This window comes from Ceratotherium simum, chromosome 22 (assembly GCF_057802395.1).
Source record: "Ceratotherium simum simum isolate JZ-2026a chromosome 22, ASM5780239v1, whole genome shotgun sequence".
Classification (NCBI taxonomy): Eukaryota; Metazoa; Chordata; class Mammalia; order Perissodactyla; family Rhinocerotidae; genus Ceratotherium; species Ceratotherium simum.
Genome location: NC_141921.1, coordinates 49,502,966 through 49,527,914, shown reverse-complemented (window position 1 = coordinate 49,527,914; position 24,949 = coordinate 49,502,966). Strand labels below are relative to the sequence as shown.

Here is a 24,949-nt window from a genome sequence, read left to right as displayed (position 1 = left end):
CCCGAGTCCTGCCTGCCTTGCCACTATTTGGTTCCTCGTTTCTCTCCTCCCTTGGTGCAGGAGCAGGATGGCTAAGGCAGCAGGCCCAGGGCCCGGGCAGCCTGCTTTCAGATCTCTTCAGGCCCCATGCAGTAAGCCGGCTGTGTGGACCGCAGTCCTGCGCCGATGAGGTGGGAATGGCAGGGTGTGCCTCTTGGGGCTGCAGGGCAGAGCTGAGCTTGTCCCCGAGCCCAGCACTGGGTGTTTAGGGACACTCCCTACGATGGCGGTAGAGGCGGAGGTTCCATCTGTGTCCCCAGCCCTCAGCGCCGGGCGCGACCCACACAGGTGCTCACAGAGGCTGGCTGTGGGGGCATGGTCAAGTGACACACAGGGAGCTGGGCCACAGGTGGGCCCTGAGGTGACAGGAGGAGGGCGCCCAGAGTGAGGGGCCCCGGGGTCCAGCCCACTCACCTTCCGGTTGCTGCCCTCCTTGAAATAGTACTCCCGGGACGGCATGCCCAAGGTGGGCTGGTCGATCTGGAGACACAGAGGGTGTGCACCTGGGCGCAGAGCCGGGGGCCTCACAGCCTGGCCGAGACGGGCAGCTGCCACCGCTCCCCCAAATGCCCATGGGAACATGTGCTCCACCCGGAAGCGGGCGCTGCAGGCACGCGGTGCCCTAGCCCTGCTCTGTGAGTGCTGGGCGGAGGGCCGTGGGGCTGGACCGCAGGGTGGCCTGAGCGGCCTTGAGATGCCCTCGCCCTCCCAGAGTGGTGTGACATTCACCACGTGGCTTCCCGTTGGCCTGCTAGCTGTGGCCATTGGTGGCTCTTTGAGGTCAGGCTTCCTGCCCTAGTGCCGAAGGCCTGGACAGATCATGCTGACAACCAGCTCAGCACCTGGGCCAGCCCCTTTGATCAGGACCCCTCTGATCAGGACCCAGATTGTCGAGGCTGGGCCCCCAGATCACAGACCCAGACTAGAGCAGGGCCCCGGGAGCACACCGGGGCTCGCCCGCCCCTCTGGCCACGGCCCTGCCGTCTCCCCACTGCGCTGTGAGAGCCCCCAGCCAGGCGCGGGGACCTGGCCTACCCCGGCCCCCCGGCGCGGCTCGTACGTAGATGATGTGGCGGCTGGAGTTCTGGTCGTCGTTCCAGATGAAGAGGTCGATGAGGACACGCCTGTTGAACTGCGTGTTCATCACGGCCAGCTGCTGCTCCAGCTCCCATCCGGGGCCTGGGGGTCAGCGCCCCATGCTGGAGACCGCCGGGCCCCGGCGCCCAGCCCAGCCCGTGTCAGACCGCGAGTCCCCGCCTCCTAAGCCCAGAGCTCGAAGGGCACAGGGGACCCCTGCAGCTCAGGGAGGTGAGCACATTTGTGGGCCTTGGAGGCCAAGGGGCATGGGGGACGTGCGTCCCCAAACAGTGCACAGGGGCCAGAAGGGCCCTGAGAGCAGCGCTGCGTGCCTGAGGTGCCAGCTGCTTGGTGTGCCCCGTGCATCTGCCCTGGGTCAGGGATGGGGCAGAGTGTAGAGCACACGCCCCGAGCTAGGAGCCCTGGGTCTGGGAGACCAGTCCTCCCTAGAGGTCTGGAAGGGATGCCCCTCTGCAGAACTGGAGGGGACTAGCCACAGGGATCCTACCAGCAGCTGCAAACTCCCTGCCATGGGCCTGGACGGCCTCAGCTCCCAGGAGCCCCCAGCCCCGGGTCCCCCTGTCGGTGTGAGGCTGCCACCAGGCCCCGGCCTTTCTTACCGATGGTGTCATTCCACTTGTCCATGGCCACCGGCCAGCCACCCACCACCTCTAAGATGTCCAGCAGGGGCTGAGAGTCTCGCTTCTCTATGATGCCTGAGAAGGGAAGGAGTGGTCACTTACCCAGACACCTGGTGGGTGTGACACCGCCATCACACAGACCGCGGGGACACCACATGCCCAGCGCAAAGCCCGACCCTCCTGTCACAGACTGCAGCGCAGGACCCGGAAGGGCCTGGAAAGAGCAGAGACAGGACACAGGCGTGAAAGGGTCTGGGGGCTCATGAAAGCACAGGCCACGGCGCGGGATGGGGAACGGGCCCGGAGCTGCAAGCAGGTGAGTGAACCAGCCTGAGGGAGGCCCTGTGGCCAGGAGCAGGCAAGGCTCAGAGCCCCCCAGGGGTACTCAGAGAGGGGCAGGAACTGGCGGCACTGGGCACTCTGGAAGGGGAGGGGGGGACCAATTCAGGGCTAGGGTGGGGGTGCTCCAGCGCTGTGGGAGAACATGCTGGATGGAGTGTAAGACCTGACGGTGATGATCTGGCAGGAAGCTTGGGAGAACTTCACTCAAAAACAAAGTGAGGGTGGGAATGCAGAGTGTGCGAAGGAGGGGAGACACCCAAGTGAGAACAGCGCGGGCCTCAGGGTGGGCAGGGGCATGGCTGGCCACCTCACTTGATTTGGTGGGACTCGAAGGCGGGCAGAGGAGAGGGGGAGCTTCCTGGTGGAGAAGGGGCTCCAGGAGTGCCCTGATGGGGCTCCCCTCTCCTGGGGAGCTGGGGGCACCTGCTGGAAGCGGGCATCCCACATGACAGGTTGGGGACATATTTTCTCTGGCTGGTCCTTGGTGGGAAGCAGGGACAAAACTCAGGGAAGCTGCCAGCGATGGATCACATACACAGATACATGCACACCTACACACACACACTATACCACACACACTGACAAAGATTCTTTGCTTGACCCAACGTTCGTCAGGCTCCTGAACCTTCTTCTGGGCCCCTCGGTGCACTGCCTTGTAAAATCCAGTTTAGCAAGGACCCCCACCCTGGGTATCTGATCAGGTCCTCATCCCCCACCACCCCCAGGTGCCTTCAGCAAGACTCCTGTCAGGGGGGCTCAGCCGGACTGCCCCTCACCCCTGATGTTACTCTTAGTCATTTTCCATCCACTGCCCCCGACCCTGCTGCTCGGCTATGAACCCCACTTGCCCCTGCTGTATTTAGAGTTGAGTACAATCTCTCTCTCCCACTGCAAAACCCCACTGCAGTGGTCCCCATGTCACAGTGGTCCTGAATAAAGTCTGCCCGACTGTCTTTAACAAGTGTCACAAATAATGTTTGTGTTTAACAATACACAATACATATATGCACATTCACACATACATGCACACATGTATACACACAATACATATACACACATGCACACACATACACACATACATACATACATGCACACACACACAGCTTTCCCTGGGGCTCCCAGGCAGGCCCCTCATTCTCTTCCTCCTGACTGAACAGAGTGTGGCCTGTTCTGGGGTCAGGCTGTAAGCGAGGTCACAGGCAGCTGCAGCAGGTCCGTGCCCCATGGGAAGCCTGGACCCAGTGGCCAGGTGGGGGGCACAGCACACAGCCCCTCTGGCATGAGTCCTGAGTGGCGCCCACTCCACTCTGCTAGGCTGCAGGGGCCGTGGGGTCCTGGAGCTGAGTGGGGTCCTAGCAGGTGCAGCTCCACCAGCCAGCCCCCTTGGCCCCTCCTGCAGCCCCACCCCACTCACTCTCATTCATGCAGGAGCGGTACAGCATCTTGGCCTTCTGCACGGCTGGCCGGTCCTTGGTGGTGGAGTTCTCCAGCACCCCTGTGGGCAGAGGAGAAAGCAGGACAGAGGCCTGAGGTCAAAGGTCCCCGTGACCCCGCCACACTCATCGAGAGAGGTCCCTCTGCCCCTGCTGGGCCTTTAACCCGGGGGTTCCCTCCCCCTTTGCCCACTGGACCGAGGAGAGCTCAGCAGGCTGTCCCCCAGGCCCCTTGCCGCCCGCAGGTAGGGCAGATGCTCGGCCTCACCCCGGCTCCGCCCCTCAAGGTGGCGGTGCTCCCACCTTTGAGGATGACCTCCAGCTCATCGCGAAGGATGTCGAAGACGCTGTAGCGGGAGTTGGTCTCGGGGATGACGTGGCGCCGCAGCCAGCCCCCGCACGCGTACTGGTAGAAGTCGTCACACGGCTCCCTGGACGGGTCCATATTCTGGAGGATCCTGGCGGCTGCTCAGCCCCAGGGGTGAGGAGGAAGAGGGGAGACCATTTGTGGGCGGCCTGGCGGGCTGTCGGATATTCAGTCACATCTGTATGCTCCTGGGGCATTAGTCACCCTCTCTGAGCCTCAGGGAGGTCGGAAGTGGGGGATTCAAGTTCCAGGCTAGCGCTTACTAGCCGCACCACCTGGACCCCCGTGCCCTCTCTGGTCCTGTTTTCATGTCTGCAAATCCAGGACGCAGCAGTGGGACAAGAGGCCAAGGCGATGGGCGGAGACCGTGCGGCTCACAGGGAGTGCTCAGCTGGTGGCCTGCCCTGTGAGCCCCCAGCCACTCACCCTGACTCTGCCCCTGGAGCCCCCTTACTTGTCAGTGTATCTGGGGGGGCGGCACCCAGGACCCTCCCTCGAATTCTGTTCCACTTGGCTGGGACCTCCAGGAAGCACCACCACGGGCGTCCATCCACAGCCCCACGTCTCTGAGTTTGTTCACTAGTGTTTCTTCACGCCATTTTCACTGCTTTTTGTCCTCGGCAAATAGCAGCATATGGCCCCCAATTTTAAGACAAATTCCTGGGAGAAATCCTGAGAGATGATGCACATCCGTGTGCCCTTTCTTTCTGTAAATGCGGGAAGGAGCCCCTGGGGTCCCTGCACTGCTTCCTCAAGGTCACAGGGGCCTCAGGGGGCGCAGAGGTGGCTTCCTGAGGGCACATGGGGACGAGAAGCGGGAGCAGAACCCGCCTCCTCCACCCACAGCCGAGTCTCCACCTGTGTGCAGAGCCGGGGTCGGCCCAGCAGCCCACGGCCACGTCTCAGGTTGCCCCCTTGGGCTCAGGCAGGGCCAGTGCCAGCATCACCGGAATCCCCCAGCCCCTGGGCCCGGCTGTGAGGGCGGAGGGAAGGGGGCTTACCAGCCATCACGCAACCAGGGGTGGTGCAGACTTCGCTCATCTCCTTGGGCCGTCTGATGGCTGCGGGCAAGGAGCAGCATGAGCGCAGGGAGAGGCGGGGTGGGCACAGGTGGGGCGGGGGGGGGCTGGGGCCGGTGCCGGTGGGGGGAAGGGGCAGAAAAGGGGTGGGGGATGGGTGGAGGCAAGGTGGGGTGTGTCTGCTGTGTGGGGGTCAGGCCTCAATGCCACCTCTAGCCCCTGTGGGTGGACCAGCCTGGGGCCCCGAGGGCAAGTCTGGAGGGCAGCCCGTGTCCTCCCCAGGTAGCCCAGGCCGGGGTCCTTAAGTGAGGGTGAGCCTCATTCTGGCCTGACCCTGGCAGTGACCTGGGAGCCCCTTTATACCTATCTCTGCCTCCATTGACCCCACAGCTGCCCCAGACACCCAGGGGAGAAGCTGGCCATTCTGCCCTCCTGCCTGTCTGCCCAACCAGCTCTCACCCCGTCAGGGGCCAGCTCCCCTAGGCGGCCTGCCTGAACTGCCCGTCTCTGCACACCCTTGCCCCCCAGCACCATCTGCTTGTAGAAATGTGCACCTGCCTGGCCTCAGGGGCGGTGCCTGGAGCCTGGGCTGCAGCGGAACTCGCGTGGGTTCCCCCCGCCTAGGGAGCATCCTGTGTTCAGGTGCTCACGGCTATGTCCCTGCCACTGTCCTCTCTTCCCCTGGGACTCTGGCTGCCCCAGGCAGGGCCCCGCCCCCCTGCCACACACCCTGGCTTGCAGTGGAACCTGGCCTGGCCGCAAGCTCCCTGCCCTGCCCTGCCACAGAGTGGCCTGGCCCACAGGAGGCCCAGTTTCCGAGCCCAGCTGCTCGGGCATGTGTTATGGGGAAGGCAGAACTACCTCGGGGTTTTCGTTCTATAATGGTCTTCTCTTCCTTTGAGAAGCGAAGCCAGCCAGTAAAGAGCGGCAGCTGCCTCCCTGGAGAGAAACACAGCATTCAGCTCGTGGCCTCCAGCCACTGGCTCCATGTGCCTTGGGGCCTGCTTGGGACGGCACTGCATTGTCCCACAGGGCTGGGGTCCTGGGGTGCTCCGGAGGCTCCCTGCATGGGGAGGCCCCTCCTCCCATAGTGAGGGCTGGTCTCCAGGGAAGCAAGATGCAGGGACCCCAGCACAACTCATCTCTGAGGGACAGGGAGGGGGCTCCCTGGCTTGTCATCCCCACCCTCCAGCACCACCCCCACCCTCCCTGGGCCCCGCCATCTGCCAGACCCAGAGGGTTCCTGGGGCTTCCTTCACCCCAAAGAAGTCCCCTCTGACTTCCTCTTCTACCTTGGGGTCATGGGCCACCCCCACACAAGGTGGGCAGATCCTGGGGTCCTACCAAGGCAAGAACAATAGGCTCCTTTAGGGGAAAGGATGTCTTGTGGGGGGGTCCCTCTCTGACCCATTAGCCACCCTCAGCTCCAGCCCCTCCACCTTCATGTTCTGCTGAAGGCACAGAGCCGCCTTCCCTCCACCCCTCTGCCACATGGGGTGGGGTAGGGCACTGCCTCCTCAGCATTGGGGTCTTCGGGGTGGGCTGTCAGCTTGGAGAAGAGTTTAGGGGTGCAGAGCGGCGAGGTGGAGGGAAGGGGAGAATCAGGTCCAGGGAGAGGGCAGGCCAGGCCTGGCCACCCTCAGACTTGGCTTGTGGCTGAATTTCCCCACCTGAGAGGCACATGGAGGGAACAGGGGCTCATCCAGGCCAGGGCTGTGGGCAGGGCTAAGACCTGGTTCAACCCCGGCCACAGAGACTGCAGAGAGTGTGGGAAGCCCCGAAAATGTTGGGTGCTCTCTGAGGTCCTGGCCATTCAAAAAACTACGAAACATGATCTGGGGTGGGTGGGGAGAGGTGTTTCTACTCCACCTGCTGATTGCTGCTTGTTTTTCTTTTTTTGCTGAGGAAGATTCGCCCTGAGCTAACATCTCTGCCAATCTTCCTCCATTTTGTATATGGGATGCTCCCACAGCATGGCTGACGAGTGATATAGGTTTGCCGCCTGGGATGTGAACCTGCAAACCCGGGCCGCTGAAGCAGAGTGGGTGGAACTTATCCACTAGGCCATGGGGCTGGCCCCTGATTGCTGCTCTTTTTATCCATGATTTATTCACTCATTAATCCAACATCTGTTGATTATTACAAGCCAGCCCGGTGCTGGTGCCCCAATAGGGGTCCGACACAGCCCGCCCGCACAGAGCCCAGGTCTGGCAGAGACAGGAGGAAAGTGCTGCAGGATACATATATTAAGGCAAACTGTTTAAAGGTGAATCTGAGCTTCAGAGAAGAGAAGGACAGTGCCACAGACTGGAACCAGAAACTAAGTGGTAAGTGGGTGCTGTCATGGCTGCCCCACGGGTGTTTGCGGGTCTCAGAACCCAGAGCCTTAGGACAAGGGACTAGACCCTGGACCTCAAAGAGCCACACCCTCAGTGAAAGAGGGGACTAGAAGGACCTCTGAGCTCTGGCCAAAGAGAAGACAAGAAGGAGAAGGGATTTCTGCTTCTGGTGAGGACGCAGAAAGTCTAAACAAGACCCTAGCTCCCACCCTAACATAGAGAACAAACTGGAGAAGTGGCGACCCAAGAACTTTTAGAAACCCACCAGAGAGCTGAGGACAAAGAGCCCTAGTGAGCCGAATCCCAGAAAGGGACAAGCCCTTCCCAGGACAGGAGGGACCTATGGCTGCTTTCACCTCTGGCTGTCACCAGGGGAGAGGCAGACTCCTCTGGAAGGGGAGCTGAAGCAGGAGGAACTTTTAACAAGCCTTTTGCACCTGCATATGGGCTGGCGTCTCACCCGCCAGTTTTTTCTCACAGGGCCTTCCCTGAGTGCATGGTGGTGGCACCTGAAGGCAGGGGCAGGGCAGGAAAGCTGAGAGAAATCCTCCCACATGGAAAGCAGGCAGATGTGACTCATAATCAAGAGAAAAGCCAAAACAGTCCAAAGAAGTGGACTTATAGGTGACCAGATGTCAGAGTTAGCAAAGTCTTTAAATGAATGATAATTAAGTTAAAGGGTCTTATACAAAAGATGGAAAACATATGTAGACATATGGTAAATTTTACCAGATACGTGGAAACTGCAAAAAAGAACTGAATGGAAATGCAACCCAAGAAGAGAAGAGTTCATTTTATAAGTTTAACAGCACAGTCAATATAGCAAAAGAAAGAATTAGTGTCAATATACATAGGTCCATATAAATTATCCAAATTGAAGCACAAAGGAAAAAGAATGAGAAAACTGAACAGAGGAAAACATGTACAACAACCCCAGAGCTAACATTATCGTTACTGGTGAGAGACTGGATGATGTCCTCTAAGAAGAGGAACAAAACAAGGATGTCCTCTCTCACCACCCAGTCAACATAGTACTGGGGGTCCTGCTAGTTCAATAAGACAAGAAAAGGAAATAAAGGTATACAGCTAGGAAAGGAAGTAATAGGACTCTATTTGCAGGTGACATGATCGTCTATGTAGAGAATCCCAAAGAATCAAGCAAAAAACTCCTGGAACTAATAAGAGACTATAGCAGGTCATAGGATCCAGGTTAATATACAAAAGTCAAAGGTTTTCCTATATATCAGCACTGAACAATTGGAATTTTCAATTATAAAAACAATACCATTTATAATAGCACCTAAAAATGGAAAATTTAGGTACAAATATAATAAAATATGTACAGGACTTATATGTGAAAACTACAAGACACTGATGAAAAAATACTGAAATAAATGGAAAGATATTCTGTGTTAACAGATTGGAAGATAATATTATCAAAATGTCAATTCTTCCCAACTTGATCTATAGATTCAAAATAACCCCAATCAAAGTCCCAGCAAGCTATTTTGTAGATATTGGCAAACTGATTCCAAAGTTTGTATGGAAAGGCAAAAGATATAGAATAGCCAGCACAATGAAGAAGACCGCAGTTGGAACACTCACACTACTTGATTCCAATACTTACTGTAAGGGTACAGGTAACCAAGACAGCATAACATTGGCAAAAGAAGAGACACATAAGTCAATGGAGCAGAGTAGAGAGCCCAGAAATAGACTCACACAAATATAGTCAGCTGATCTTTGACAAAGGAGCAAAGGCAATTCGATGGAGAAAGGATAGCCATTCAATAAATGTTCAAAATGGAACAATTGCACATCCATAAATAAAAACAAACCAAAAAACTTACACGCTGACCTTACACCTTACACAAAAATTAATGCAAAATGAACCACAGACATAAATGTAATATGCAAAGCTATAAAACTTCTTGAAGAAAACATAGGAGAAAATCTACATGAACTTGGGTTTGGTGATGACTTTTAAAATACAATGCAAATAGCATGATTCATAACAGAAAAAAATCAGTGAGTTAGACTTTATTAAAATTAAAAACTTCTGCTCTGTGAAAGACTTGTTAATAGAATAAAAAGATGAGCCACACACTGAGAGAAAATATTTGTAAACATATATCTGATAAAACATTTGTATCCAAAACGTACAAAGAACACTTAAAACTCAACAATAGGAAAACAAACATCCCAATTAAAACATGGGCAAAAGATATGAAAAGAGATCTCACTAAAGAAAATGCACAGTTGGAAAATAAACCTATAAAAAATGCTCAACATCATTTGTTATTAGGGAATTGTAAATTAAAAGTCAATGAGATACAACTATACACCTATTAGAATGGCTAAAATCCAAAAGACGGATGACATAACCTGCTGGCAAGGCTGTAGAGCAATGGGCACTCTCATTCACTGCTGGTGGGAATGAAAAATGGTACAACACCTTGGAAGACGGTTTGGCAGTTTTTCAGAAAACCAAACACAGTCTTACAATATGATCCAGCAATTCCACTCCTAGGTGTTTACCCAACTGATTTGAAAACTTACGTCTACACAAAAACCTGAATGTGAATGTTTATAGCAGCTTTATTCATAATCTCAAAAAACTGGAAGCAACCATGATGTCCTTCACTAGGATAATGAACAAATACACTGTATTACATCTATACAATGGAACTGTTATTCAGCAATAAAAAGAAATAAGCTATCAAGTCACAAAAAGATGAATCTAAGGTGCATATTACTAAGTGAAAAAGCTACATACAGTATGATTCCAATTATATGACACCTTGGGAACACAAAACCACAGAGGGAGTAAACAATGATTGCCAGGAGTCTGGCGGGGGTGCAGAGCAGGGGTGGTGGTGGAGGATGTAGATTAGATGAAGCACAAGGGATATTTTAGGGCAGCGAAACTATTCTGTGTAATACTGTAATGGTGAATAGAATATATTAAACATTTGTCAAAACCCATAGAACTTTACAGCACAAAGAGTAAACCTTAATGTATGCAAATTAAAAAAAAACATTTAGGAGGTCAGGGGATCCCAGGATGAAACGCAGCCTGAGAATCTAAATGTATCACAAGTGTATGAAATAACTTCACTGAAAGGGGTGGGGGAAGAAGATGCTGACCTCAGTCACTTTGGAAATGAGCAGAGTCTGTGAGACTAAAGGTGAAATGAACTGTGCATAGTGCTGTACTCTAGTTGATAAAGTTGCTCCCCATGAGAACACGAGTGAACAATTCTGAAACCACAATATGTGTACACTGGAATTGAATGAGTAAGCAAATGGATAGCAGATGGCCAGGCTGATCACCGTTGCACTGGGAGGTGACAGATAAGCAAGGGGAGGAGGCTAGAACGATCCATGTCGTGATGGATCAGAGTTGGAGACACAGTATAAACTCATCTTTAGCTTAATATAGATAGAGATTGTTATGTATACAAATATAGATAATATGTTTACCTACGAGTTAGCACACACATGCTCCTTGCTCTTTCAGCTGAGAGTGACTGGAAGCAACAACAATCTAGTAGCAATGAGCACACCTAGCACCCAGATCTTGATTTCTAATACCATTATGCAGTAAAAGGAACCAGGGATGGTTGGAGAAATGGTTGATTCTATAACTGGGGAAGGAAATATACAAATGAGCCTGGGACATCTTATAGTGTTAGAAAGTAATAAAGTGCTACCCCCACAAAACCCCAAACCCACAGTGATGGGGGGCATGTCAAAGGGCTACAGCAGCCAACTGACAGAGGCCCCAGGGGCCAAAGTCAGATCAATTTCAGCAATAAAATGAAGTTGTATTGGATTATAACTCCAAGTGCAAAATAAATATCCATGAGTTTATACTGACATAAATAAATTATTGAATAAATAAATGAGTGAGAATAGACAGATCTCCCATAGAGAAGAATTCCAAGTAGTTTATGTAGCTACTTCACCTCTAAGGATGTGGAGCATAACTCCCCACCCGCTGAGTGCGGGCTGCACATAGTGACTTCCTTTCAAAGAGGACAGAATGGAAAGAGGGGGGAGAAAAGTAATTACGGTAAAAAGACCCTTGACAAACACCACCTCAGGCTATGTGATCAACGTTAAAATCAACAGTGATAAGTCACTGAAAGTATGTACCCTTGATCTGTGGTCTTTCTCCCCAAATACATCACCATGGTCTAATCATGAGAAGAACATCAGACCAATTCCAATCGACAGACATTCTACAAGACACCTGCCAATACTCCTTAAAACTGTCAAGATCATAAAAACAAAGAACATCTTAGAAACCATCACAGTCAAGAGGAGCCTAAGGAGATTCAACAACTTAATGTAATGTGGTATCCTGGATAGGATCCTGGGACAGAAAAGGACATGAGGGAAAAACTGAGGAAATCTGAATAAAGTAGGGGTTGGTTAATAGTAATATATCAAGATTATATTATACTAATGTAAGATGTTAATAACAGGACACTGGGTGTGGAGTATACGGGAACTCTGTACTATCTTTGCAATAATTCTAACCTAAAACTGTTCTACATTTAAAAAAATTATTTTCAAAACAACCTGAACAGAGGATCTGAGACCTGTGGGACAATATTAAATGGCTTCACATATGTGTAACCACAGTTGCAGAGGACAGATGGTATGGGTCAGAGCAATCTTTGAAGAAGTGATGGCCAAGTATTTTTGAAAATTGGCAAAAGATACAAGCATACATATCCAAGAAGTGCAGGATAAATACAAAGAAAACCACACATAGCAGCATCATAGTCAAAGTACCAAGAACTAAAGATAAAGAAAGTCTTAAAAACATTCAGAGGGAAAAAAACATTACATTCAGGGGAAAAACAATAAGAATGATGGCCAACTTCTCATCACAAGCAATGGAGGTCAGAAAGTGATGGAATGAACTCTTGATTGAATGCTTGAAAGAAAAAGGAACTAGCAACTTAGAATTCTATACCCAGCAAAAACATTTAAAAATCGAAAGTGAAATAAAACATTTCAGATAAAAGCTGAGAGATTTGTCTCCATCACACGTGCACTGCAACATATACTAAAGAAACATCTCCACACAGAAAGAGCACAAAACTAGTTGGAAGCCCGCATGGGTGGGAAGGAATGATGAGCACCAGAAAGAGAAAATAAAGGTAGATAGGGTGAATCAAGTGTTATGGGAGACCCAAACAATGCCTCTGATTAATTTGCTTCCAGTCTAGTCAGACATATCCAAAACAAGCTACCAAAACTGAAGAGGGAAGTCCACGCCTCCTTCATGCTCATGCCCCTCTTCCATTTCCTCCACAGTTCCCAGCACAGGCTGCCATAACCTGCTGGTTGGGGAACTCCTGGGGCAAATTTATCAGCTGTTACAGCTCAGGAGTTGCCTGAGGATATAGTGGGCTCTTGAGGCAACATTTCCCAGACTTAGACGAGACAGTTGTGGTTTTCCACATTGCCCTTTAACTTACACTGCCTCATTTAAGAATCAAGAGAAGCTTGTGAGGGTCACAATCTCCACTGTCCTGTTGAGAAAACCAACAGGGACGTGGGGTGATACACTCAAGGTCACGTCACCGGTGAGTGGCAGAGTTTGGACTTCCAGCCCCCATATTCTTTGTTCTGAGCAAGAGAAAAAGCAAAACAGCAAGCCCCTTGTGACACAAAGACTGAATAGAAATTGCCCACCTCTACTGCTAAAATAGGATCATCAGGAACCACAGCAAACAGACCCCACACAATGATATTTTTCTCCTTCATGATTCCAGAAGGGAGTAGCTCTCCTTAATACCCAATTGACATGTGATCTACTCTCTGTTCTTTTACATTTTCTTGAATAACTTGTGTAAAATGCCAACTATTTTCAGACACTCTACATTAAAAAAAATAATTTTGACATTTCCTCTGAAAGCTTTGTTTTCCTAAAGGTTGGCCTTGATTTAAATAAGTTTTTTTCTCTCTCTTTCTCCCTCCTCTTCCTGTCTCTCTTTCTATCTCAAAAAAAGAGGGTTATGAAGAACTTTGTTGGGTGGAAAATAACCATCCTCCCCAGAGAATGTATAATCAGAGGCTGGTTGTCATGCAGGTGTCGGGTATGTGTTTACATGACCATGTGGTCAAGGAAACCTCAGAGAAATTAATTCTAAGCAGTCTCTCCAAGGCTGGTAGCCTCCCAAGGTGCCTGATGGAAACAAAAACTCATATTCTCCAGAGGGAAATTTTATCAGCCCGAGTAACACAGGATTCTCACAGACAAAGCCAATTTGAACATGGGTTTATGTTTATGAAAAGACAAGCTTCCATGAGTGAGAAACAGCAAGCAGCAGAACTGGAATCCCAAGGATTTCATATTTTGAGATTATCTGATCCAGATTGTGTGGAAGATGGCATCACGGCCCCAAATCTTGACTCTGTGTCTCTGTGTCTACGCCTTTGCCACATGACTTTGCAGCTGCTTCCACTGACGGGAAGAGGACAATCCCCCCTCTCTTCACTGTGGGTTTGCCCATGTGGTTGGCTTTGGCCAACAGAATGAGGCAGAAATGACATATTCCAGTTCTGAGCCTGTGCCCTAAGAGGGCTTGTGTGTTGTCACTTGTTCTCTTGAACTTATGGCAGGACAGGGATACGCCCAGGCTTGCTTGCTCCTCCTCGTAGGAGGATGAAATTCATGGACGAGAGCCATGCAGCAGAGCCCAACCTAGATCAGCTGACCTCCAGCCAACTACAGATGTGCATCATGATAAACAATTGTGGTTTTAAGCCTCTGAGTGCTAGGATGGTTTGTTAGGCAGCTATAGCTAGCTGATGCAGAAAATAACCCAAGTATATTTGAAATATTAAAATACATAAAAGAAAGAATTGAAAACAAGGGCAAGTAACATTTAAAAAGAATAAACTTTAAAAAGAATCAATTGGAAATTCTAGAAACAAAAAAAATGTAGTTGCTGAGATTAAATTAAAAAAAAAACAACACCAAAAGCGAATGTGTTAAGTAGCAGATATAACAGAGCTGGAGAGAGATTTAGTGAATTGGAATGCAGTTCTAAAAAATTTTCCCAGAATGCAAGACAAAGTCAAAGAGACGGAAACTTTTCCCAAAAGGTCACGGAGGATAGAGTGAGAAAAATTGAGCATGTACGTAATCAGAATTTTTGAAGGAGAGAAAAGAGATAATGTGGGAGACACAATATTCAAAAAGATAGGCTACAATTTTACAAAATCAATGAATGTTATTAATCTCAGTTTCAGGAATCATGACAGATCCAAAGCAGATTAAATAAAGGAATTTCATAGCTAGATGTCTCATGGTAAAAATGCAGAATACCAAGGACAGAGAAAACAGCTCAGAGGGATAGAAAGTTCACCTGACAAAAGAATGACAATGAGGTTGTACCTGATTTCTGAACAGCAGCAATGAAAGTCAGAAGACAGTGAAACCAAATCGTCAAGATATTGGGAGAAAACAACTAAGCCCAGGTCTGGTTAACCAGTGAAACTATCACTGAAGGATGAGTGCTAAGTAAAGTTATTTTCAAATAAACAAAAACTAAGAGTTTATGCCTGAAAGATTATTTTAAAGCAATGCTCCTCAAACTTGCCTGATCACAAGAGAGGTTATAGTACAGATTTGGAGGTCCCACCCAGGGTGAGGGCTGTTATGGACTGAATGTGGTGTCTTCTCCTCCATGTCCATATGTTGAAGCCCTAACCTCCAATGTGACTATTTGGAAATGGGGCCTCTGACTAGGTGATAAAGGTTAAATGAGGCAATAAGGATGGGGTCTTGATCTGATAGGGCTGGTGCCCTTATAAGAAGAGGAAGACACACCAGCACTCTCTCTGTCCACCATGTGAGGACACAGCAGGAAGGTGGCCGTCTGCAAGCCGAGAAGAGAGCCTTCACCAGGAGCTGAACTGGATAGTATCTTCATGTTAAGCTTCCAACTTCCATACTGTGAGAAAATAAACTTCTATTGTTTAAGTCACCCAGTCTATGGTATTTTGTTGTGACTGCCTGAGCAGACTGAGACAGGGCCCAAGGTGGGGATTTTTAACAGTTGCCCTAGGTTATTCTGATTATCAAGCAAGTTCAGCAAACACTGTCCTAAATCAGGGCTTCCTAAATGTTAACGTGCAGATGAATTACTTGGAGTTTAAATGCAGATTCTAATTCAGAAGATCTGGGGTGGGCCCTGATATTCTGAATTTCTAACAAGCTCCCCTGTGAGGCTCACAGTGCTGGTCCACGGACCACACTTTGAATAGGAGGCTCCAAAAGTATGTACTTCAAAAAGAAGAAAAATTATTTCATAAGGACTGCCTGAGATGCAAGAAGAATGATGAGCAAAGAAATGGATTAGGATGTGGGAAAAACTAAATTAATGTTGACTGTATTAAACAATGTTACTGATGTGCAGTAAACAAAAAATAAGATAGAAACCAAGTACTTATCCACAATAATATGTGACCAGGGTGCAGAATGAGAAGAATTAAACTTTCTTTTCTTTTTTTGTGAGGAAGATCAGCCCTGAGCTAGCATTCATGCCAATCCTCCCCTTTTTTTTGCTGAAGAAGACTGGCCCTGGGCTAACATCTGTGCCCATCTTCCTCTACTTTATATGGGATGCCGCCACAGCATGGTTTGACGAGCGGTGTGTTGGTGCGTGCCCGGGATCCGAACCCAGGCCTCCAGCAGCAGGGTGTGTGCACTTAACCACTACGCCTAAGTTAAATATGCATATACAAATTTAAGGTAGAGTAGTTCTGCATTCTGCTTTGGACATCAAAAGCCACATAGAATACCATTCCCATCCTAAAAACAAGAAAAATACAGATAATCTACAGAAATCACAACTTTTCTGGAGCCCATCTAGGATCTGAGGTCAGAAGGCAACCAGGAAAACAGTTTCAGAGAGTGGCAAGCCCCTCCAAGCAGAGATGAGATTGTTTCATTTTTGACAGGACCCAGGAGTAAGAGATGGTCATGATACAAGTGGGTAAGAAGAAATCAGATAAAATTTTAACAAATTTTTAAAGGCCAAGTGTGAGTTAGCCTGTCAGTTTGGAATAGCTGGGAGCCCCAGCATAAGGGGATTTTGCACTCACTCACAAATTCTTTCCAGGGGCCTTTACCAGGTGCTGATGAGAAAGATTGGGGGCAGGTCTCAGAAGACCAGAGTCAGCCCCCCTCAGTGGCACAGGCATGCAGGTTATCCACTTCTCCTGAGGTGTAAGCACGAGGCTCCTCCTGCTTGCCAGAACCCTCCTCTTGTTAGGAGCAAGAGCGTTAAGTCACTGGAGGAAGGGTAGTGAACCAGCGAAAATCCGTGGTCTGGAGGAGGGTCAGAAGTAAAAATCCTCTGCCCACAGGAGAGGGACAGGAGACCCCTGTGGGCCCAGGATCTTAGATTGACATCAGGCTGAGGTCTGCTGCCACCAGAAGAGGGGCAGGGAACTCAGGGATAAGGCAGTTTGATGGAAGTGGGAACTGGGGCAAGGATGCTGAGACAGCTCCACTGCAGAGCCCAGGCAAAACAGACATGCTGAAGACTGAGACTGGGCCAGGACATCAGAGATCTCCTGCCCCCAGCATGAGCCTAGAACTGAGGAGCAACAGCAACCTACCATTCACGGAGGGACAAATGCATGGAGAGAAGCCCCCTCTGTGTCACAGGCATCCAGAGACTGCTGAAAGCTGCTGAGGCTGGAGCAGGAACAAGAGGAAAGCCTTAAAGAAGCCTAGGCCCGCTTCTCTAAGCACAAGGTGTAGTAGCCCATTCCTCCCAGATGCCGGAGGAATTTGAAGTCTGTGGTGCACTGAGGGCAAAAGTAGCAAAAACAAAACCCAACCAACTTCTGACCAGATTAATTCAATCCTTCACACTAACACACTGACAGAAGAACAAGTGTGCCTATTTCTGGGTGCACATACAATCTATCTCAGTCTCTGCTCTTCCTCCCATGATGTCCAGCATTCAGTAAAAATGTATGAGACACACATGTAAAAGCAAGAAAAAGTAATCCATTTCCACAAGATAAGGTAACCAATAGAACTAGACACAGAGATAGCCCAGATATTGGCACTGTCACAGAAGGACTTCAAAATAACTGTGATTGTTATGTTACAGGATCCAATGGAAAAGGTGGATAGCATGCATGAACAGATAGTGCATTATTAGAGGGGAAGAATTTCTTTGACTGGCTGACCAGGACACTGGATACATCCGAGGAAAGAACCAGTGAACTTGAAGACTAATTAGGGTCAAACTCTTCAAACTGTATCACAAAGAGTAAAAGAGTGAACCAAAACTGAACAGAACACCCAAATACTGTGCGATAATAAAACGTCCAACAGACATGTATGTAGAGTCCCAGAAAGAGAGAGATAGAGAAAGGGACAGAAGAAATATTTGAAGAGATAATGGCTGAGAATTTTCCAAAATTAGTGATACAAATTCCAAAGAAAAAAACCCAAATTCCAAAGAACACAAGCAGCATAAATACCAAAACACTTACACACATCCCCAACCCCTAGACATATCATGGTAAAACTGCTGTAAACCAGAGATAATGAGAAAAATCTGAGGGCAGCCAAAAAAAGATGAAACATTACAGACAGAAGAGCAAGGATAGGAATTAGAGCAGACTCTTCATCAGAAACTATGAGAGCCAGAAGGCAATGGAGCGACTGAGGGAAACAAAAACCCAGTTAACCCAGAAGGCTATACCCGGATTGATCTATCATCTATCTATCTATCTACCTATCTACCTAGCTATCTAGCTATCTAGCTATCTATCTAGTCTGTATCTATATAATGCAGATGAAATAAAGGCTTTTTCAGGCAAAAGCTGAAAGAACTCATTTCCAGCACACTTGCACTACAATATATGTTAAAGGAAGTTCTTCAGGGAAAATCAAAATGATGCCAGATGGGAATTTGGATTTATATAAAGAATGAACAGCATTGGGAACGGCTCTTTAAAAAAAATAATGTGAGAGAGCCTGGTAAGGCTCACCTAGATCTAGAAGTCATGAAATTCTGATAATTATAAACCTTATATTTGTGTAGGCTCAAACCATATCATCACACCAGATAACCACCTAATAATTGAGATGTGGAGCACCAATGATCCTCTTTTGCAGATTTATAGATTCACTGGCTTTCAGAGAGAACAGGAGCTCAGAGCTTCAGCCTAATGTCCTCTTATTAGAAGAGCAAAACCTGAGCTGAGGTGGAATAAGTCACCAGGACCACACACTCGGTGTAAACAGGCTCTGGGCCGTGTTTCAGTTTAGACGCTGTCACAGGACTTCTTCACTCAAGTGTGTAAGCTTTTGCAGGAGACAGCGAATTGTAACTATTTGTGCAACATTAAAACCTGCTCACTTTTGAGAAAAGATCAGAAAGGATAAGAAAAGAATTTTAAGATTTCGAAATGTCATTTTGAATGGACTTACCTCTAAAGTAATTAACAATAAGTGCTGTTTGTGAACTATTAGTACCTTGTACTCAAGCCGCATGTTACGGCATCCCACAATTAACTAAAATATGTTTCACAAGAATGAGGTTGATATTGGAGATGGATAAAGATAGATCTGTGATAAAATAATTTGACAGAAAAAAGGAAACTCCTTAAGGTAGCTATTAATAAGGAACCACAATAATAACAAGGAAAGGAAATATAATCCGACTATTCTTCATAGTTCAGCTGTGAAAATATTCACTCAGTAGAAATACCGTAAATGATGAATAGGGATTTATCCAAAAGCAATGATATACCTATATTGGGAGGATGGGGGCCTGGGTGGCTTAAGGAGCTAAATCTGCCTTCCGTTCAGGGCATCAATAATAATATTGACAGTGGGTCAATGACAAAATCTGATATTTTATTATTAAATCTGATCATGAACAGCATGACAGACATTTTTCTAAGTGTTATTGATGTATTAAATCATTGAAACTTCAAGTAAGCCCCTAACATATGTACTATGTTATGTTCCACTTCACAGATAAGGAAACTGAGGCACAGAGGTATGAACGAAAACTTCCCAGGTCACACGGCTAGGATTTGGGGGAGCTGGCATGCCCAGCCAGGCTGTCAGACTTAGGAGCCTGGGTGGGTGTTAACCACAATCTTATAATCCCTCCCTGTGATCTAACATGGATAATAAAGATGGAGGGATTCAAAGACCAGGTCTAGGACATGAGAAGACACTCCAGTCCAGGGGTTGGCGATATTTTTCTATAAAGGGCCAGATAGCAAGTATTTTGGCTTTGTGGGCCATATTCAGACTCTGTCTCACCTATTCAACTTAGCTCTCATAGCATGAAAGCATCCATGGACAATACATAAATGAATGGGTGCAGTGGTCTTGCAATAAAGCTTTACTGACAAAAACAGGCAGAGGGCCAGATTTGGCCATGGGCCATAGTTTGCCGACCTCTGCACTAGACAACAAATATGGCTGCTTGTGAGGAGCAGAATTCTAGGATGGGTAGGACTGCAGGCATGGGACTATATATCACATGGTAATTTTTATAAAAACATTTGATTTTCTGAAACAGGTTTATCTATAACTTTTAAAATAACAAATATTAAAGCAAAACATCTAAGATAACCATAAAAAGGATAGAAATACAAAACTTCCAAGCTAGTTGAGGGAAATGGAGTGAAAAATAATAGATCGATCCACAAGAAGGCAAGAAAAGAGACAAAAAGAGGCAAAAGAAGCACAAAAGAACACAACAGAAAACCGTCCGTCTCAGTCATCACAGTGAGCACAGAGACTGACTCCTCCAGGAAAGACTGGGACCAAAATCCAGCGATACACTGTTGCAAGAGACACATCTGAAACTAAAGACACAAAAAGTTTCAAAGAAAAAGAATGAAAAAAATAGAGTAAGCAAATACTGCTGAGTAGTTACATTCACGTCAGACAAAACTGAATTTAAAACAAAACAGAACTTAAGGCAAAAGGTATTGTTAAGATAGAAAGGGTCACTGTATAATTTTACGTAGTGGAAGATAAACTAATTCTAAATTTGTATTCACATAATAATGTAGCCTTAAATTAGGTAAATGAATACTTGACACCACTACAAGGAAAATGGATAGTTTGTTAGTGCAAGAGGTTAACACACACATTTTTCAGTAATTGAAAGATCAAGAAAATGAAAAAAAGCAAATATACAGAAGATCTGATGGATCTAATGGATACATCTATATCTGTATCTGTATCTCCACTTCCATCCAACGTTTAGTGGCTGGGTGTGTTCCACAAGCACACACAGATTATTTATAAAACTGACCACATATTAGCTCCAAAGCCAGCCCCAGCAAGTGTCAGAGAATCAGTATCACATAAACCATGGTTTCTGACAATGATGCAATTGTTAGAGACCAGTAAAAAAACGTAACTAAAAAAATATTCAAGCATCTGGAAATTAAAAAAAATTTCTAAATAACTTATGAATTAATGAAAAAAAATTTATAGTGGAAACGGGAAACTACTTAGAAATAAACAATAACACTGCATATAAACCCTCCATGAGCTCCAGCAGGACCTGAGGCAGAGGTCAGCTGTGGGGTCATTTTTTGGGGTGGGGGCACAGGAGTCCTGACTGAGGAGCCCTGGCAGAGACTTCACTTTTATTTAGGGGACCGCAAGGAGGAGGCAGACTGGGCAGGGAGGGTCCCTCCGGTCAGGGCTGGCTCACACTGTTCAGCACCACCCAGAAGAGGACAGGGGCCCCCTGCGCCCCACAGCTGTGGTGGGGGTCAGGCCGATCCCCTGGAAGCCTGTAAACCAGGCGTTTTCAGCCCGGGGAGCCCCGGGCAGAGGTGCCCTGGGGTCTGGGCTCCCCAGGGCTCTCCGTGCAGCAAGCGACTCTTCCCCGTCTGGTGCCCAGGGAGTTGGCAGCGCCTACCTATCCTGGCAGGAGACCCGGAGGGGCCGGAGACCACAGCGGCTGGCAGGGTCCAGCCAGGCAACTGGTCAGGTGGGAGCAGCCCTAGTAGGGGACACCCACCACATCCATAGGCTGCACCCACTTCCGGCTCACAGAAACAGCCTTGCCCAGTGATGGATGATGGTCCCACTGTGGTGCGGAGGGCTCCAGCCAGGGGGGGAACGTTTAAGTAACAAAGGCTGTGATGCTCTATTGTTGAGAGCGCCGAGGTGAGCACTTCTACAGATTCTCTTGAGTCCTGAGCCCACTCGCCTTCAGGAGGCGCGCACCGCACCCACTGGCCTGTGTGCACGCGGTGGATGTGCCCCCCGAGGCTGTGCAGCAGGGGGCAGCTGGGATTTGACTGGGGCTGCCTGGTGCCCAGGTGCATGCACGTGAGCCCCCCGCTGTGTCCCTGACCCGAGAGGGGGACAGTCCTGGCTCCCCCATGCTGGCCTGGGGGGGATGGGGAAGGGACTGCGAGTGGGAGGTGTTCCTGCGGGGCAGCCCCGGCTGTGCCCCCATGTCTCTGGAACCCCAGCCTGGCCCCTCCCTACCGTCTGGCAATAAGCAGAGCCTGTCTGGGAAAGCCGTGAGGCCCCCTGACCCGGTGGACCCGGGGAGGAGGATCCCAGCAGGTCCCTTCCTCAGGGTGGCGGCCATGGAGGCGGCAGGTGAGCCCGGGCCAGCGGGAGGGACACTGCGCCACGGGTCCCCAGCACTGGAGTGTGGGCTCCTGCTGCTGGGCCGGCCGGGAACTGCAGTGCGCTGTGCAGTGGGCTACGCTTCCAGCTGGAGGGGAGGGGGCCGTGCGGATGGGGCGGGGGACCTGGTCTGCGGCATCTCAAGCGTCCCGCAGAGGCCCGCAGGCTCAGAGCCTGCAGAACCAGCTGTGCGCCAGCCTGCACCTGGACAGAGCCTTCTGGAAGGGGTCCCTGGCCCCCGCAGGTCAGTGCCCTCTTCTCGGGTCTGCAGCACAGCCCTGCAGCCTCCGGTGCCCAGGGCAGACCCCGCCTGCTCCATTTGACAGGGCTGGCTTGTCCGGGGTGGGCGTGCACGCAGACCCTTCGGAGGTTGGGGGTGGGCCTGGGGGGAGGCGGCGCCCTCACTCACCTCTGCTGTTGGCGTAGAGGAAGCCCAGGGCCACCAGGGCGCCCGTCACCAGGAGCAGCAGCAGCAGCAGCCCCCCCTCCAGGAAGCGTCGGTGCTTCTGCCCTGACCGGCCAGCAATCTCCGCCATCCCTACTGGGCTTTCGGGCTTCCCCATCACCAAGTCTCTAGACGGGGAAAGTGCACAGCTGAGTGACCCCAAGGCCAAGGGCATGGGTGGCGTCCACCCAGCGGGGGAATGCCAGGGCAGGGGAGACGCAGTGTGCAGCTTCTGAGGCCCTGCCCGGGGCTGGCAAGGACCGACCCTGCCCGGGAGCAGGTGCTGGGTCATTTCGGGATGCTCAGCCCCTCTCTCCATCGCCCAGTGCACCCCCCAGCCCTCACACCCAAGTCTCAGGGCCTTCCGCACTCTCCCTGGACCGGAGTCTCTGAGCCCCAGGGGTGCCCGACGGTGGGGGGAGGCCCAGCCTGCTGGCTGCGGCGGCAGTCTCTCCCTGAGGTTGGCCTCTCCAAGCTGGCTTGCTGGCAGGGGGTGGTCCGGAGACCACTCTGCTCACAGCTTGAGGTGAGCAGGTTGGACCCGGGATGCCCAGCTTCCTGTGCTCGTCCAGGAGCTTCTGTGGTGGAGGCCGCCTGGGCCTCCTGCTGAGGGGGTCCTGGAGCTGGGACGCCCTCCGCGGGGTGACTCGGGCCACCAGGCTCCCTGCCCACCTCTCTTACCTGGAGCCCAGGAGCCAGTGAGGGGGAAGACGAGAATAACCAGTACCCATGCAGGCGGTGACCTCACAGGCCAGGGATGGACATGGCAGGGCCAGCTCCAACGGTCGCCTGGCTGGTGTGCAGTCCCTGTCGTCTCCCTCCGTCACTAGCAGGGACACTTTCCAAGGTGGTGGGCAGTGGTGGAGGACACGGGTGCTGCTGCTGTGTGCGGGGGAGGGCGCACCGCCTGGGACCTGGCAGGGAGGCCCGGCGTCTCCCGGGTCTTTGTGTGCTCCCTCGTGCGTGTGAGTGTGCATGCCTGTGCCCCTGTGTGCATGTGGGTGTGTACACATGTGTGAGCTGTGTGCATATGAGTGTGCATGTGAGAGTGTGTATCCACATACATGTGAGTTGTGCACGTGTGCATGAGTGAGTGCACACATATGACCATGCATGTGTGTGTGCACGTGTGTGTGTGCCGGGTCACCTCCTTTGCTGGCGCTCAGAGCCCTGTCCCTGAAAGTTGCTTGGGCACCTGGTGAGCAGCTGGCTGCTCTCTTGAGCTTCAGGCTTCCATCCTCAAACCCGGTCACACAGCTGACCTCTGGGCCCAGCGCCTGGCCCTGCCCCAGGTGCTGGAAGCCTGAGGGAAGCCTGAGGAGCACAGACCCAGTCCCGCCCTCGGGCGGGTAAGCAGCGGCCGCTGAGACCAACCAGGGCTGGGTTAGATATTCTTACCCACCAACACTCGGGGGTCCACCTGAGTCCTGTCCTGACTCATTGTGGGATCTTAGATGGTCTCTTAACTCCCTGAGCATCACCTGCCACATGACCCAACCCGAGAGAAGCCAGAACTGCTCTGATCTCAGGACCCTCCATGGCCCCCATCACCCCTCTCTGCGCCCCCTACCATCCTCCCTGCCGCACCCCCAGATCCCCACCTGCCCCCCTCACCCCCTGAAAGGGGGGTGAAGGTCATCCCCCCCGAGACCTTCCCTGGGCTCCGTATTCCACAGAGCCAGCCTCAGCCCCATCCCTGCCCCCGACCTGACGTCTGCTTCATCACCAGGCTTGCAACTCTGTGCCACTTGTTTCTATCCCCATTGTCCACCTCCCCCCGGGAACGTCAGCGCCATGGGCGGGGGGTTCTGTCCGCCTGAGTCCTCAGCACCTAGACCAGTGCCCACCAACCCAGAGGCATCAACCAACATGTTGCTGTCGAATGAGCGAGTGAATCAATGAGGCTGGCCAGGTCTGAGCATTTGGGGCTCTGCTTTCACCAGCATCTCTTTTCTTTGATCAGAACTCATGAATTCACTCACTCGTTCTGTTTATCCACTTCATCCTGTCCTGCTGACTTCCAGGGACTTGATATGACAGAAAGGTGCGTACACAGTGAAGATGTTCAGACTGAGGGCTGAGGACGAGGCTGTGGCCAGGCTGCGGCAGCCAGGTTCTCAACTCCCTGGGCACACCCGCAGCCTCTCCAGGCTACTGCGGCCGGTGAGATGGGGTCCTCACAAGAGGGGAACTGTGTGGAGGTGCTGCCCCAGGTATAGGTGAAGCAGCATGTTACCTGCCCCGCTGGTCCCCGGGGACTGTCTGGGCACTCGGAGGGTGTTCTGACAGCCCAGGAAGGTGGTCCAGCAGGCCCCTTACTCTGCTCACCTTCAGGGCACTCCGGAATGGCTGCCACCCAGGGGCAGGTTTTGGAAAGCTGGGTCAGGATGGCCCAGAGCTTTGGTGAGCCAGGGCCAGGCGGAAGGGCTCCCAGGGCAGGGAACAGTGGCTTCAGGTGGGGACCAGGGAAGCCTCCTTTGTGATGCGGGCCTGGGTACCCTGGAGGCGGGGACCCTCTCTCGCTCAGAGTCAGTGAGTTCCATCGGGGGGTTGGGTATGGGGGGAGG

The 24,949-nt window shown here is 50.7% G+C and overlaps 1 protein-coding gene across 3 annotated transcripts in view; it reads right to left on the bottom strand.

Moving 5' to 3' along the window:
* MMEL1 (membrane metalloendopeptidase like 1) overlaps positions 1 to 22,521 on the bottom strand; it is a 36,098-nt gene extending 13,577 nt beyond the window's left edge. The window contains exons 1-8 of one of the 3 annotated variants that reach the window (XM_087445827.1): positions 22,347 to 22,521; positions 5,780 to 5,857; positions 4,901 to 4,960; positions 3,836 to 3,997; positions 3,505 to 3,594; positions 1,737 to 1,823; positions 1,100 to 1,218; positions 454 to 519 (exon numbers count right to left, since the gene is read on the bottom strand). In XM_087445827.1, coding sequence (XP_087301953.1) covers positions 454 to 519; positions 1,100 to 1,218; positions 1,737 to 1,823; positions 3,505 to 3,594; positions 3,836 to 3,997; positions 4,901 to 4,960; positions 5,780 to 5,857; positions 22,347 to 22,500 — 816 coding nt within the window. In that variant the 5' untranslated portion in view covers positions 22,501 to 22,521. Of the gene's footprint in view, positions 1 to 453; positions 520 to 1,099; positions 1,219 to 1,736; positions 1,833 to 3,504; positions 3,595 to 3,835; positions 3,998 to 4,900; positions 4,961 to 5,779; positions 5,858 to 22,346 lie in introns of all 3 variants that reach the window. The other 2 variants (XM_004425506.3, XM_087445826.1) reach the window with 2 other exon arrangements.
* Positions 22,522 to 24,949: the final 2,428 nt, after the last annotated feature.